Source organism: Sinocyclocheilus grahami, unplaced genomic scaffold, assembly GCF_001515645.1.
Source record: "Sinocyclocheilus grahami isolate Dianchi unplaced genomic scaffold, SAMN03320097.WGS_v1.1 scaffold58.1, whole genome shotgun sequence".
Taxonomy (NCBI): Eukaryota; Metazoa; Chordata; class Actinopteri; order Cypriniformes; family Cyprinidae; genus Sinocyclocheilus; species Sinocyclocheilus grahami.
The window spans coordinates 713308-731019 of record NW_015505237.1 but is presented as its reverse complement, the minus strand read 5'-3'; the positions used below and the strand labels follow the sequence as shown (position 1 = coordinate 731019).

At 37.8% G+C, this 17712-nt stretch overlaps 1 protein-coding gene across 1 annotated transcript in view; it reads right to left on the bottom strand.

The window, feature by feature from the left end:
• Positions 1–17712, bottom strand: part of LOC107584322 (N-terminal EF-hand calcium-binding protein 1-like) — a 39468-nt gene that overhangs the window by 13324 nt on the left and 8432 nt on the right. Inside the window, exons 4-6 of the mRNA XM_016270898.1 lie at positions 12063–12088; positions 10559–10656; positions 4318–4454 (exon numbers count right to left, since the gene is read on the bottom strand). Of these exons, the coding sequence (XP_016126384.1) occupies positions 4318–4454; positions 10559–10656; positions 12063–12088 (261 nt within the window). The remainder of the gene's footprint in view (positions 1–4317; positions 4455–10558; positions 10657–12062; positions 12089–17712) is intronic.

The window sequence follows — 17712 nt, the reverse complement described above, 5'->3', positions numbered from 1 at the left end:
GAACTTTCTACCACGACTCTGCTGTTCTTCGTCTGGTTCTTCTCTGTATACATTGATTGATAGATGTCTCGACCAGTCAGCGGTGAGTAATCCCAAACCAATGGCGTGGTCTCAAACTATACCTACCTCTTCCGGTTTGTCTGATTTGTCGTTGTGTTTTCTGACTTGTTAATTTGTTTTCGGATTTGTCGTTGTGTTTTCTGACTTGTTATTTTGTTTTTTAGACTTGCATTTGCGTTTGTAATTTGTTATTTTGTTTTCAGAATTGTGATTTGTTTAGCACTTCTCGGCCACCGTACTATAGCCTTAGTAATCCTGAAGACATTGATTAGCTTGTTCAGGTGTGTTTGATTAGGGTTGGAGCTGAACTCTGCAGGACTGCGGCTCTCTAGGACCGAACTTGCCTACCCCTGCCCCAGGGTAAACGGAACAAAACCAACATAAATGTATTGCAGATATCGTTAAAGTTCAATAATTTATGTACACATTTTAGAATTAGTCTGATTCAAAGGAGAATCAGAAGGCTGAATTCCTGACTGACAGTCGAGGAGTTGGGGATGGAAGAGGGTAATTAGCTATTGAGCAATGCGAAAACTGCTGATAATACTGAGGGACCTTATATATGAATGCTTAGATAGGTGTCGTATTCCTATAGGTAGATGGGGATCAGCTGAGAGTCAGTTGACGCGAGCTTGACTAACGTGACCTGTCAGAACTAACGCTACGCTTGATTTCTGTCAGGACCACTATCATCAAATGTGACTGACAATTAGCATACCGTTTGTATTGGCGGTATGGTTCTGTTCTGGGCAAGAACTCCCTGCAGGGAGAGCAGCGATAACCCCCCAAAACACAACCATATGCTGATATCCCCCAACACAAACTGATAGCAAAATCTCAAACCCTTAAGCAACAAGCATGTTGCCCTTAACCAATGACCAATCAAATATGTTGCCAAAACCTGCATAACCTGTAGCAACAATTCTGTTGCCTTTAACAGATGACCTAATGAATATGTTGCCAATACCTTAAAAGCTTAAGCAGCATTCTCAATAACACCAAATAGACTTAAGAAAAACATGTTTCCGATTCAACTACAGCTTTAAGAACAACCATGTTCCAAATAACGACCGGATTGCTCTGGAACAGCATGTTCCCAACAATACAGCTATAACTTAAGAACAAGCATGTTCCCAATAACGACCAGGAAGCTTAAGAACAAGCATATTCCCAATACGACTAGACAGTTTAAGAACAAGCATGTTCCAAATAAGACTACAGCTTTTAGAACAAGCATGTTCCAATAATTCATGAATAATTCATGATTCATGAACAGATGGCGCTGTATTATGCAGTATATAAAAGTGTTTCTGTTGCTTTATGAAAACGTTTCTGAAACGTCAATTCAGAAACGTTTAATTCACTTAATCTGTGATAGAGTATGCAAACACTGCGAGAGCGTCATTACCAGGAGCAAGTGGCTACTCTCTCCAGCCGGAGGCAGGCTAGTGTAGTTCCTCTCGAGCACCCTAGTCTTCTCGAGCAAGTAACTGCTGTGCTGCCGATGACTTCCGTAACCATGGAAGAAACACGTAAAGCGGCACGCTCTTGCTCTCGCTTGGGTCGCTGAGAGCGCGCGCGCATAAGAATCCAACTCTGAACAGTGTAAATAACTCAGAATGCATGAAATGACAAATTCCACTTCTCTAAATTACTAGTGATGATGGTGTTTTGCCTGCCGAATTCGCCATTTAATTAGCTATTGAGCAATGCAAAAACTACTGATAATACTTAGGGACCTTATATATATGAATGCTTAGATAGGTATCGTATTCCTCTACTGTAGGTAGATGGGGATCAGCTGAGAGTCTAACGTGACCTGCCAGAACTAACGCTACGCTTGATTTCACTCAAAACTGAAAACTCTTGTCATCAATTACTCACCCGTAAACTGTTCCAAACCTGTATGAATTTTATTCTGATGAACATAAAAATATATATATTTTGAAGAATGTTGGTAACCAAACAGTTGCTGGTAGCCACTGACTTTCATATTATTATTTAAAAAAAAATCTAACTATGGAGGTAAATGACTACCAGTAACTGTTTGGTTACCAACATTCTTCAAAATATATTATTTTAAGTTCAACAAAATGTTCATTTTTGGGTGAACTGTCCCTTTAAGTTTTATAAAAACTAAGATAGGTTTCAGAGTTACATATCCTCAAACTCTATTAAGTGCCATGAAGAACATTTAAAAATATATATATAAAAAACAACATATTTTAATAGAGCTGAAATTTAACACAGGAGGGGCTGGAGCCCCCATAAATAGTGTTTATAATGGCCTCTGTTTTTACCAATAACTGTATATTTCAGTGACGCATAGTTATTAAGTTAGACACACCGTATCGCCTGCAAAGGCGATAATGAGGTAATTTAAATGTACCAATTAATTAGGATGCGACTGGCTATATGAGAGCCAGAGTGGTTTAAAGTACAGACAGAAAAAGAAAAGGAAGCACTTTCATTTAAACCTCAGCATCCTTCATTTCTTTAGGCCAGCTGCTCCAGCTAATTTTCTTGAGATCATAAGGTGAGCGGAGCAGCACAGCTGCTGCACACTGAGAGGGAGGAGAGGTAGTGGGCACGTTGTGACACACACACACACACACATACGGACTCAGGCACGCAGCACTCTCTAGCATGCAATCATCCAGGTGCTAGAACAAAACAGCTCATTTTGTATTCTAAATTCTGCACTCTATAAGGAGCTGCTGGACCCCCACAGTGGGCCATGCAGCAGACCCTCCTCAGCACACAAATGCAGTGAGTCAGAGACGCTGTGATCTCAAAATGAGCTGCTAATCAAGCACAACACACATGCATGCGCACACACAGGTTCTGTTGATTCGGTGATGGTTCAAACTGGCATCTGTCCCCTTTCTGCACAAAAACAAAGGCCTGGGTCAATGTTCTGCTTGTCACCTGGTCTATTAACAATTAATGCCACTGATGCTCTAGATATTCAATACCAAGGATGGCTGTGCTCAGAATCCCCTTTGCTTGAGTCAGTGCACAATTACTGTTTACATGCATTTTCAACAGTGAATGTTTAGATCTGTGGAGACTACATGTCCACTGGTGCAGAAGAAATCCACTCAATATCACTAAAAATGCTAGAGGTTTGATACTTTGGGAGTGTGTGATTGCTTTAAGTACACAGTCAATAAAGTCATCACATACACTACCGGCCAAAGGCTAGGAATAATTAAGTTGCTTTAATGATTTTGAAAGAAGTCTTTTATGCTCACCAAGACTGATTAATTTGATCATAAATACAGTAAAACGGTAATAATGTGAATTATTGTTACAGTTTAAAATAACTGTTTTCTATTTAATTGTGTTTTAAAATTTAAGTTGTTCCTATGATGGCATCATCACTCAGATCCTTCAGAAATCATTCTTATATGCTAATTTGCTGCAAAATTTTTATTGGTTTAAATTATTGATAATGGCTCTCATTATTATCAATGTTGAAAATATTTTTCAATCTTTGCTGAATTAAAGTATGTATTTCTTTCCTTTAAAAAAAATACCTTGGACTTTTGAATAGTAGTGTATCATGGTTTTCACAAAAATATTAAGCAGCACAACTGTTCCAAGCATTGATAATAATAATAAAAATGTTTCTTGAGCAGCATTTATGAATGATTTCTGAAGGATCATGTGACACTGACGACTGGAGTAATGATGCTGAAAATTCGGCTTTGCATCAAAGGATTATATTACATTTTAAAATAAATTTAAATATAAAAGTTATTTTTAATTGTAATAATATTTCACAATATTACAGTTTTACTCTATTTTTAATCAAATAAATGCAGTCTTGGTGAGCATAAGAGATTTTTTTAACAAAAATGTGATTATTCAAATTTTTTTTTAGATGTATGTGTATGATTTCATTTGGAAGAATGCATACTTTGTCAAAGTCCAACATATACATACAGTGTCATTTTAATATTTCATCATTAATCCTGTCACAGTCTAGCTATAATGAAAGCACTCAAACAACATTTAAAATCTGAATTAAATACTGTAATCTGTGATTTGTATTAAGTCAAACATATCTCAATGCTATGATAATACCACTGCTAGTTCTGCTCTGCTGTCACACAGACAATCCCCTGAAAGAGCCTGACATTCAGCTTCTGAATTTCAAATGAATTGAAAATGCACTCATCTCCTGCTCACTACACATGTACGGTGGAAACTGTATGCTTAAAAAAATGTAAGCGTGTGTTCTGGGTGGCTTACCTCTCCTGCCGGGTCTGTTCGGCTGTGGTCTCCATGGCACACTCCAGAGAGCTCTGGAGAGACTGCAGCTGACTGGTGGTCTCCTTCAACAGGAAACGTGTCACAAACTGCTCCAGATGCGTAGCCTCCTGATAGTCCTGCAAATTAAAGACAAAGGTTTCATTATCACGACTACTCTAGAATGAGATTTTAAAATACACTGACCTTTCAGTTGCACTAAAATATGAATGAAGGTTTATTTTATAATTGTATTTGTGTATTTTATCATTTTATACATTTATAATATATATATATACATATATATAATTTTATAATTTTATATATGTGTGTTTATGTGTGTAATATAGATAAATATTTGTTTTGTACAAATTATATAATATAACAACAACATAAAATAATTATTATACACTACCATTCAAAAGGTTTAAGTGAGCAAGATTTTTTTTATGTTTTGGAAGAAGTCTCTTGTGCTCACCAAGGCTGCATTTATTTAATTAAAGAGCAGTAAAAACTCTAATATTGTGAAATATTATTACAATTTCAAATACGTATTTTCTATTATAATAAATTTTAAAACTCAATTTATTCCTCTGATGTCAAAGCTGAGTTTTCAGCATAATTACTCCAGTCTTCAGTGTCACATGATCCTTCAGAAATCATACTAATATGCTGATTTGCTGCTCATTTATTACTATCAATGTTGAAAACAGTCATATTGCTTAATATTTTCATGGAAAATATATTTTTTCAGGATACGCTGATGAATAAAAAGTTCTAAAGTGCAGTATTTATTAGAAACGGAAATATTTTGTAACATTATTAATGTCTTTACTTTCACTTTTGATCAATATAATGCATCCTTGAGTAATAAAAGAAAAAAAGTCGTAATGACCCCAACATTTGAATGGATATACAGTACTGTAGAATTTTTATATAAATCTTATTATCAGTATAAAAGTAACATTCATTCACAGTGGCAGGATGTAAAGCGACAGTCTCAAAGAAATTGTAACAGATAAAATCAAAAAGCTCAGTGTAGGTTTTTCTGCTGAATGAATGCATCTGAGCCAAGCTAATACAACTAGGCTACCTAAACCTAAACATTTCACTCTACGCTAAGCGTTTTTTCCACATACTTGCAATCCAGGTACATGACTGAAATAGTTCATGCATCATGGCATTCAATCAGCCTCTTTTATCTTTTTGGATGAGATTCTGTTTCACATCCGCAGTCTCAAAGGCAAGGCTGCATGGGTATGTTATTTGCACATGGTACGTCGCTTATTCAATGTTAGGAATCAACAGCCGCCTCTATAATTATGTCGCACGCCAAAGCAACCGTGTTCTGTCACAAAGAAAAGCCATTATCAAAGCCGAGAACATCGCTCAGCTAACAGGACACATCATTTTTCTGAGCATCCAGTTATGAAACAGGTGCTGCTCCACACATCTATTATGAACTTACTAAAGATGTCGACAGTCACAAATCCAACAGATCCACCAACACGCGTGTATTTACAAAGTGGGTTAAACACACAGACCTTTACAATAACCTCGGCATGAATCACTGCAACCAAGACCTGCATAACCTGAGGCTGTTCAACAAGCAGCAAGCATCACTAATCTCTCCTTCCAGTGTCGATGCTTGAGGCCAACATTTCACACAGCAGCCAATCACGTATCACGTAAACACTCATTCAGACAATCAATACAAAGTGTCAGCAGCATGCAAATGATACCTCATAAATCACAATTGAATTCTTCAGAATAATCATAGTGATTGTGACAATAATGCAAGCACATTCATTTTGCTCTGCATAGACATGTTTAATGCCCTTTTTAAGACTGAAAATAAATCAGCCAATAAATACATGAATATATAATATACCATTGCTTTCGATGACAAGCTGTTACATAAGTTTGAAGCTGACGTGTGATCCTGTAAACTGACTAAATGAGATACTATAAGGTAAGCTTATGAAAACATCATTTGGAGATCAAATCACCAATAAAAAAAAAATATTGTTAATATTTGAGCTATAAATCTGTCATGGCTCCACCTAAAGGCAAGAGATATTGGCTGGATGATATGAACGCTCACAGTATGATGTTCATAAGTGTGGTTGCTGTTTATAGAGTCCTGTCCTGAGGGCAGAGAACACATGTATCACAGCAGCTGGTTTGCCCACCCACTCGTGGCCTTATGCAATAAACACAACACTATTTGTTGCCATACAGCATCACTATCTGTTGTTGTTCATGATTAATGGAGCTCATGCAATAGAGATGTACACATTACCAAGTGGTGAGAAGAGAGAGATCAAAGAAAATACCTTTGTTAACACCTTGTTTTTTCTCACCACAAGTCAGTGTGATTAGCATGATTTGATCACTTATTACATTATTTTTGTTTTCTATGTGCACCAAAAGTATTCTAGTATCTTCATAAAATTAAGGTTGAACCACTGATGTCACATGGACTATTTTAACGATGTACTTACTACCTTACTGGGCCTTGAACGTGGTAGTTGCACTGATGTTTATAGAGGGTCACATTAGCTCTTGGATTACATTAAAAATATATTAATTTGTGTTCTGAACATGAATGAAGGTCTAACGGGTTTGGAATGACAGAATTTTCCTTTTCGGGTGAACTATCATTTTAAATATGGACATTGACATGCATAGTTTTCTTTCCATTGTGATGTTTCCTATTAAAACAAGAAATCGGTTCTGGTACAAAAGACCTTGCCCTTTTCTTTATTTGAGTAAATAAACAAATCAATTATAAATATCCAATCTGTGTGTTAGCAAAATTCTGGTCCATTTTCTCAAAAGAGAGAACTGTACATTTTAAATGTATTTTCGGGTGAACTATCATTTTAAATATGGACATAGACATGCATAGTTTTCTTTCCATTGTGATGTTTCCTATTAAAACAAGAAATCGGTTCCGGTACAAAAGACCTTGCCCTTTTCTTTATTTGAGTAAATAAACAAATCAATTATAAATATCCAATGTGTGTGTTAGCAAAATTCTGGTCCATTTTCTCAAAAGAGAGAACTGTACATTTTAAATGTGGTCAAACAACAATTTCATTAACTTTTACACTAGCTCGTGTCAGTATTATTTATATTTAATGTGTGTTATATCAACATTTTTGTCAATTTTTTCCAAAACAGAGAACTGTACATTTTAAATGTTGTAAAACAACAATTTCATTGCAAATTCATAATTGTTACAAATTATATGATTTGCATTTCAAATAAATCCTGTTCTATTGAACTTCCTATTTATTAAAAAAAAATATATATATCCTGAAAAAAATGTATCAGTGTCCACAAAAAAAAAAAGCAGCACACATTTTTTTACAACATTGATAATAAAAAGAAATGTTTCTTGAGTGGCAAGGATCATGTGACCTTGAAGACTGGAGTAATGATGCTGAAAATTCACCTTTGCATCACAGGAATAAATTACATTTTAAAAATTAAAATAAACATTTATTTTTAATGTTAATAATATTTCACAATATTACTTATATTAAATATTAAATATTACTTTAATGCCTAGAAATGTGTTTTGCCTTACATATTTTATGATTAGTGCATACTGCTGTAAATTATAACCAGTGGAGGTTCAAAAACCTTCTTGCACTGTTCCTCTCTTTGAGGTTTAATATTGGGCATTGGGCTCTTGCCTCTAAATGAGTAGTGTGTTATTCCTCATGCTCTTTGAACATTGCAAAACAGTATCAAATCAAAAAGAATTCTGTCTGAAAAAAGACAGCACCTGTCAACGTACCTAAACCTTTAAACCATGCAGTGATAAAACAATCAATCGCAATTTGCACCTCTCTCTCACATTTGTTTTTACTGCTCTTTTGCTCACACAGTAATGCTGAAGCTTTAAGGACATGCAATAAACACAGAAGCAAATGCCAGTAGTCGTTCACAAAAAAGTCCCATTGAACTCATTAATCGTGTTTCACTTCCTCTGTCTGCCTCACTAATCAAGCGGCATAATGAAATGACACAGCACTGCCCTTCATGCCGACGACTCCATTTCAGAGACGCTCACATGCATTAAGTGGCATGTCTGCTGGGCCTGGAGTCAGCACTTGGCTAATTCATTATCTGTGCGAGGCAGCAGACAGTCTCGGGAACTGAAGCACGCAGCTCGTATCTGCACGCTCCTCTGATGGTCAGTGTGGACTGTGCCCATTACTGACATCAGACGCTCGGCACGATAAACGCTGCTGTTCAGACCAGACTGTCAGCGCTGATAACCACCGACAGCACTGCACATCTATATGAGTAAAACTGCAGCCAATAACTATGTTTCAACATGAGAGATTTTGTGTATTAAAATCTCTTTTATGTGTTTTTCAATGTTATTCATGTGTCTAATATACAAACTGTTTTAAAGATAATTATTATTGTGGTGCAATAACCAAGCACATTATAGTAATTTATTGAAGTTCATTACTGTGACAATCACGTATTAACAAATATTAATTATCGTAATATTAAAACTATGTGCTACAAACCATGCAAGAAAGTGGATTCTCTATTTATTTATTTTTAGTGAAATACGTATATACTACATATATATTTACTTAAATATACAGTGGGTACGGAAAGTATTCAGACCCCCTTAAATTTTTCACTCTTTGTTATATTGCAGCCATTTGCTAAAATCATTTAAGTTAATTTTTTTTCCTCATTAATGTACACACAGCACCCCATATCGACAGAAAAATGGGGTGCTGTGTGTACATTAATGAGGAAAAAAATTAACTTAAATGATTTTAGCAAATGGCTGCAATATAACAAAGAGTGAAAAATGTAAGGGGGTCTGAATACTTTCCGTACCCACTGTATATGCTGCTGTGTACTACCATATTTTTGTTATATAAATTATGATTGAAAATATTTATTGGCTGTATTTTTTCTTAATTTAATGCATTCACCCCAGTGTTATTTTAGTATCACTAACATTTCAAATTAGATTTTATTCATACAATTTCTATATTCATTTTATTTTTTGTTAAAGTTTTAGTCATTTTGTTAGTTATGTGTAATATATATATATATATATATATATATATATATATATATATATATATATATATATATATATGTGTGTGTGGCTGTACATACACATATGTAGTTGTTTTTTGGTGATATATTCTTTTCAATTTAGTTTATATATATACATTTATTTCAGTTAATTTTTATTTTATTTCAAGTAATGAAAATATTTTAAGTTTTAGTTTATGATAATAACCCCTGATTTACCCTAATTAAAATGTTTGTTGTTGTTCTTTTTCCAAATAACTTTAAAGTATTAAATCATCTAATTCCCTATTAAAAGTGTAAGCTACTTTTATTAGAAGACTGTGGTGTAGCAGTCTTTTATAAAATGATAGCTTGAGTGTAGTTTATAGAACCATACAAATGAAAAGATTCTTAAGGTAACTCAAAATTGATCCATAATGTTGTGGGTGACGTCCAAATGTTCACAAACATCAGTCCTCAGCTATTTCAAACTTGGGTGTACCCCTGAGTGAAGAACCATGGGTACACTGCAGTGCATACAATTTTGCTTGTGTGAGAAACACAAAATGTTTTAGACTGTAGTTTGTAGCCACATAATTGTTTGATTTTGAGAGTCTGATTTTGATTCTTGACAAATAACATCCATTTATCAATAAATGGATAATTAATAATGAAAAATGAATAAAGCACTTTATCATATTGAGATCAAACAGCTTCATCTCTCCAGCAGCATGTTGAAGACAGACAGGTTGTGGGAAGCAGCACGGCAGATCAGATCCATCTTCATCCACTCTCAGAGCTCACAGTGCACGGCGTGAACAGCTTTATTACGACTCAGAGAAAATGACACACCTGACGGCTGCATTAGTGGTCAGAGAACATGCTGCGTGTGATTAAGATAAGACACTGACAGCCTTCAGGAATGCATGCAGAATACTCATTTTAGTGCTTACAGGAATCACGTCTATCTGCCGCCTACTCACAAATGGCTGCAGTGCCATAAATACACAAAGGTCACATATGTTCAAGTACGCAGCTAACATCGCTTTCAGTCGGAGGATGGCCAGACATACATTAGATAAGGAACTATATTCCATCTTTTCTCATAGACATGGCTTCAGTCAAGTATGTAATTGAGATCAAGTCCATTTGTTGAACAAAGGCAAGGAAGGCAACTCACCTTCTTGGTTTTGTCCATGGCTTTCAGTATGGATACGTTCAGGTCTTCCAAGGCAGCGAGGACGTTTTCATATTCTCCAAGATGCTGAGAGAAGTATTCTAAAAGAAAGAAAGACTATTTAAAATATTAAGATACATGCAACAATGTTTTCATAAAAACATAATTTGATATAATGGAAATAATTATATGTATTAGCATAGAATAAGAATGTATATATAATATATTTTCAAAGTTGAATACAATACTTTGAGACCTACCGTAAAATATGTATATATATATATATATATATTGTATTTATCTAATGCAAAATATACTTGATGTTTGCCCTTTTCATTGTAATGTTATTTTTAAATAATAAATAAAAATTTATTTTTCGTAAGTTACTTTCTTCCCTTTATTTATTGGGATTGGTAGGTTTCTTTTTTATGTTTTTTTAATAAGTATCTTATGCTCATCAAGGCTGTATTTAATTGATCAAAAATACAGTAAAAAGAGTAATATTGTGAAATATTATTTCAATATAAAATAACTGTTTTTATTTTAATATATTTTAAAATGTAATTTATTCCTGTGATGCAAAGCTGAATTTTCAGCATCATTACTCCACATTTCAGTGTCACATGATCCTTCAGAAATTATTCTAATATGCTGATTTGCTCCACAAGAAACATTTCTTATTATTATCAATATGTTGAAAGCATGCTGCTTAATATTTTTATGGAAACTGTGATACAGTAGTAAAAAAGTATTTTTTTTGGAGTAAAAAATATTTTTTTAAAAGTATAAAATTCATACTTGTATTCAGCAAGGATGCATTAAATTAGTCAAAAGTGACAGTAAAGACATTCATAATGTTACAAAAGACTTCAATCTCAAATAAATGCTGTTCTTTTGAATTTTTTTCAATTTTTTGAAAGTATAATAATTTCCACAAAAATATTAGTCACCACAGCTGTTACTTATAATAACATTTATAATAATGAGAACCAGTATTAAATTCAGTACTAATAATAATTAAGCAACAAATCAGCATCTTATAATTATTTCTGAAGAATCATGTGACACTGAAGAGCTGGAGTAATGATGCTGAAAAATTATTATATAAATTATATATATATAATTAATTTTTTTATATAAATAAATGACACATATTTACTGTATATAAAACAGTGTAATGCATTTCAAGTTAAATATAATTTGAATAAAAAGATACCTGAGGCAGAACCCTCTGGAGAACCTCTAGGCTGTCTGTAAAGATGCCTTAAATATCCTATTGTTTATTCAAGAAACTTCATATGTTTGTGAGTGCTTCCCTCTTACTGGTGGAACCATTGTCAGTCTTTAGATTTCTTGAAGCATCTCATGGCTTCCTCCTCAGTATACTGTCATTTCTGAAGTGTGTCTCCAGAGGGTTCAGAAGAACCCCAAATTCTGCCTCAAGCATCTTGTCATCATCACAGTGAACCTCCCAGTAATACTGACAATAAAAAGTGTGAACTCTTACCACACAGCTCATCCGTGTCCACATTGCTGTAAACAGACCATAAGCAGACATGTTAATTTCTTTTCCACAACATGTTAAGAGACATGTGAGCTGCATCTAAACGTGATCTAATGTTCTGTGCTGATTTCAAGCTATGCAGACAGCATCCCGCTCAAAGGCAGGTCCTTTGGGACTGTGACGTTTGTCTAATGAGAGAGGGTCATATTTAGACAGCTAATCTCCAACCCTGAATAACACCCACAAGGCAAACACTGAGTCCACTGACATGTCCATGTCTCAACCCTGCTCTGATGAGAGGCTCAATGCCGTGAGGCAAAGTCATCATCTTACCGGATGAGAATATAAAAAGTCAGAATACACAATATGTAATGTTGTGTAAAAATGTGTATTTTTCTGTTTGTTAAAGACTATAATGTAGTGGTGAGGAACTAAATATAAAACAACACATATATTTATAAATAACAGTTTATATCATATTTTTATATAATTTTATTTATATTTTTAACATTTTTATATAATATTTTATAAAATAATTTAAATGTATTTTTATCCATATTTCACTTTTTGTATTAAAAAATCACTATGATTCAAAATGTAGTGGTAATAATGAATGGGAACATGCAAATTGGCTGAAAGGTAAAATTTGTTTTATTTTACTTTCGCACTGAACATCAAACAGAGTTTTTATTGAGAGAAATATGCCAAATTTAACAGCAATTTCCATTAGCTTCACAGCGTGACAGTGATTAACCGTTTAATCCTTTTTGCAGCACAGTGGGTGGAAGATTTGCAGCATTTGGCAGTTGTCTGGAGGCAATGCATTCATTGGTTGTCTAGACTCTAAAGGATGGAAGGACACCAAAAAAATAACTATTGTTAGACCTGCTGGATAAAACATAGTCACAGGGGGCCTTAGCGTTTCGGCTGAACTGTTAACTGACTGAGATAGACCTCGTCAATAAACAGACGAAGACAACACATCAATACAGCCTTAAGAAGCACCCGCTTTACACTGTCAATAATCTCCATATTTTATGTCATATCTACCTGCTCCTCCAGACATTACACCAGAGAAAGACAGACCTCAGTGTAATGGACACTAAATAATCTATAACGGTTAAGGCATTATTGGCTATAGGGATTGAAATTGTCATTAAAATGGAATCACTATCATTAAGTTTATGTGTAGACATAAAAAACCCTGAGTTCTTTTCACACCAAAAGATTAGATTTTAAAGGGGTCATATGATGCGATTTCATTTTTCCTTTCTCTTTGGAGTGTTACAAGCTCTTGGTGCATAAACACAGCATTAACAGTATGTGAGGGGCGTGACATTTCCGTCTCACGCTTGAGGTATTCGGCCAATCACAACGCACTGGATAGCTGGCCAATCACAGCACACCTCGCTTTTTCAGACCGATGAGTTTTGTAAAAATCGACGCGTTTCAAAAAGGTGGGGCATAGAGGAGAAACAATAATGTACAGTATGTGGAAAATAATGTTTTTTTAACTTTAAACCGCATAAACACATTTCATTACACCAAATACACAAAATAATGTTCTTTTTAGCAGCATCATATGACCCCTTTAATGGTTAGGTCACTTTCAAGGAAAGATTTATGAATTCTGAGAAAGCGTTTTCAAGGAATCCTCGTTTCAGGATTCTCTGTCTGTGACTAGTGAATTGCGATAATCCATATACTGACAATCTGATCTGTGATGGTGGAACGGATATGTTTAGATAAAGACCTCTGTCATCCGTCAGTACACTTGAAGTCATGCTTCAAATGGTTTTCTCAGACATATCAAACACATATGATATTGAAAGTAAATGCAGGACACCTCATCTTACAAGATTTCATACAGCTGCTACTTTCCACAAACAGAGTACAAAATAAGACCTAAAACTCTTAAATGTGTCAAAAATACAAAAACAAATATTTAAAAAAATCTAATAAAAACATGTCTGCAAGTAAAGAAAAAGGTTTATTTTTCTTTACTTGCAGACATCATGCAGTATCAAGTTTGTACAAAATAGTTTAATAACTAAAAATAGTTATTAGAATCAATTGATTGCCAGTTCTACAAACTATGTCGAATTTGTTTATATACCTGGTTAATTTTACATAATGCTTAATTTTACATAACTAATATGTATTTTGGGATTTGGGATCATACTTCAGGTAAAATGTGTTGTATAACAAGTGGAGCTACTTTGTGAAAAATTTCCTGAGAAAGCTATTAGGTTCACACTTTAATCATTACTATCTATCATAATGAATAATTGATGCTTGACCCAAAACAATATTATGCTTGTGCTAAGGGGAAGAGCCGACCATTATGATGGCAAACGAAAGCATTTTTTCTTTGAAATACTACATCAAACCAAATCGGCCCAGCCACACAATGAATGGAAAATAAAATCAGAAGCACATTCTCATCAAACACCTACTACAAAGGGAGCATGTACCAGCCAGGAGAGCTGTTGCTATGGAAACCAAGATGACTTAAGTGACATGGAATCATTCTGCGAGGAGGTGAAGGCAAGATGAAGATCGACTCCTTATAACATGTGCTACACAGATTACATTAATTGAAATATTGGGATATTTATACAATTGTTATTTTTGGTTGAACCCTTTAAACAGGTTTGATATTTCACCTCTCACAAAAAAGCAAACACTTCAGATTTTTCCTCTGGCATGTCATGCATTATTTCGGTACGCATTATTTTGTTTTGAACCCTTTCATTTTCCTTCAAGAAAAACTCAGAATAAAGCAGAAGAAAGCAAACTTCTTTATCTCTCTCGCACAAACACACACACATCAGCATGGACCATTGACATGGCTTTGTCTAACAAGCCAGAAGCACGATAAGCATCAGTGTGACAGAAGTGTGTTGTGTTTGAGAGATCATCAGGACAGAGTGGCTGCTGTGTGGAAGTCAATGCTTCCAGCTCTGCGTTAAAGCGAAGCTCTTGCATGCTTGCTACTAAGTCATGCCTTTTTTGTGACAAAATTATACAGCAAGAAAAATTTAAAAATGATAAAAAGATACTTGAGGCACCATTTAGGGTTCTAATCTCCTTGGTATTTATTAATATGTAGGGCGGGAGTTGATTAAAAAAAGAATCGATTCTTTGATTCAGAGGCATCAGGTGAAATCTGACTAAATCTCTGACTGTGTCCATTACTCTAATTATCAAATAACTGAAGAGCCATAACAGTGAGTACTGAGGATTTTGATTCAGCCCAAATGGGTCAAATGTTACGACTCCGTTGATAACAGTTCTCAAAGCAGTGCGTATCTAGTCGACTGTAAGTGCTCTCTAAAGCAAGGCATAGTTGCATAATATGGCATTTACCTTCACTAATCCAGTAATACCAGCCTTCAAATTAGTTTTAAGAATTTGTTTTGAAATGCTGTTCATTTCAGTTTATCCGGCTAAGGATACTAACGTTACTTGTGTAACCCTCGTTCCCTGAATGAGGGAACGGAGACGTTACGTCAGTCGTGACTGACGAATTGGGATCTCGCCCGAGAGCCCAATCCCCTTCGAGTGTTAACTAAACAAGCCAATGACAGTTGGCGTGCGTGTTTCGCCACGCGCACCCCGCAGCGCGAGTATAAAAGGAGAGCGCGTGCAAACGCACATCAGTTTTTCGCTGAGGAGCCGAGACTACGTGCCCCGGCCGTACAGCTGTGGTACAGCAACTGTGGCGACGGAACGTAACGTCTCCATTCCCTCCTTCAGGGAACGAGGGTTACACAAGTAACCTAGATGTTCCCTTTTAGTCAGTCACGTTCTACGTTACGTCAGTCGTGACTGACGAATTGGGATCCGTATGGAAAACGCCACTATTGCTGACCCCCTCCAGTGCCCTGCTGAAGCCGGCAAGTCCCCCCACACCAGCTGGCATGGTAAACGTTGGGCCTGGTATGCCAAGACTATAGCCTCCACTAACCAGTGGGCAAGTCTTTGTTTGGAGACAGCCTTTCCCTTCTGCTGAACTCCAAAGCAGACAAAGAGCTGGTCTGAGGTCCTGAAGCTCTGCATACAGTCCACGTAAATGCGCAGAGCGCGAACGGGACAGAGCAGACCGATTGCTGGGTCTGCCTCCTCCCGGGGCAGCGCTTGAAAGTTCACCACCTGATCCCTGAAAGGCGTGGTGGGAACTTTGGGCACATATCCGGGCCGGGGTCTCAGGACAACGTGAGAGTTACCCGTTCCAAATTCTAGGCACGAATCGTCGACCGAAAATCCTGCAGGTCCCCTACCCTCTTAAAGGGACACCCCTGTCCAAAGAAAGGCAAGATCTGCCCACGGGCTGAGGGTCTTGAATCGCGTAGCCGAGTCTGATGGTTCTCATGAGCCAGCGAGACGGCCTGGGGAGCTCTAGCCAGGCCCCCAGTGACCGAACCAGCATGACCAGGGAAACCACCGACGTACCCGCAGTGGGGCAGCGAGGTGGAACACAGGGACCCAACCCGGGAGGCCATGCATCCCAGAGTGGGGTCTGAGTGCGCAGCGTACCACTTACCTGGCTCCACGGCTGGGCAGGGGGCTCGTGAGGAGGCATAGTGTCCTTGAACCGATCCCTGCTGCCCATTAGCGAAGGGAGAGGGGGACGGCCGTGTGGAGACTGGGTCTCGTGCACCGCCATCCTCGCCCTCTTGGGACCCGGAGGCAAAGGAAACTGCTCTTTTATTGAAGTTTTGGGTACCACTGGCTGGGTAGCCAGTGGCGGAACAAAACAAACGGAAACATGAGATTCTCCACCCGGCCCTCCTCCGGGGGAAGGAGTGGTGCAGTCACCATCTCCTGAAGAGCAGGATCCAAGAGCTCCGGGTCACCTGTCTCAGGGACGCCGCCTGCTCTGGCGCTTCACGGGCTTGGCAGGGGCGGAGGCGGCCTGCGCCGGTTTCCTGCGCCCTCGGCGACGAGCAGACAGAGGGGCTGCAGCCGGCGGTGGGGTGCAAACAGCAGCAGACCGCTGGGGCAGGATGTGTCGAAATGCCTCCATCTGCTTCTGCGTGGCAGAGAACTGTTGGGCAAAGCCCTCCACCGCTTCGCCGAATAGGCCGGCCTGGGAGATCGGGGAGTCCAGGAGGCGATGCTTGTCGGCCTCCCTCATATCCGCCAAGGTCAGCCATAGGTGGCGCTCCTGGACCACCAATGTGGACATCGTCTGACCCAGGGCCCGCGCTGTGACTTTCGTCGCCCTAAGCGCGAGGTCCGTCCTCGAGCATTCGGGAGAAGGAGGAGGCCTCCAGTGCAGCCTGACACTCTCGGCGGCCCGGGAAAGCATAGCGGTCAGCTCTGGATCTGACTCGGGCAACGCCACTCTACCTGACGGTGGCAGCGCAGCCGAATCCTCATCTCCAGAGCTTAGCTCGCCCTCCGATGCAGCGATCGACATCCTGTCCTCTGCCTGTGTCCCGCAAAAGATGCTGGACCCCACCCCGCCCTGTCCGAGGACCCAGCACACTCGTCCGGAAGGTGGTGCGACATGCTTGAGGAATGAGAGGCCCGCGGAGACGTACTCGACGGGGAAGCTCTCACCGTAACCCTCAGGTCTCCCTGACCATGAACCGAAGTAGCCCTCCGAGAACCAGAGGAGCTAGAGCGGGGCATGGCAAGGGGGATA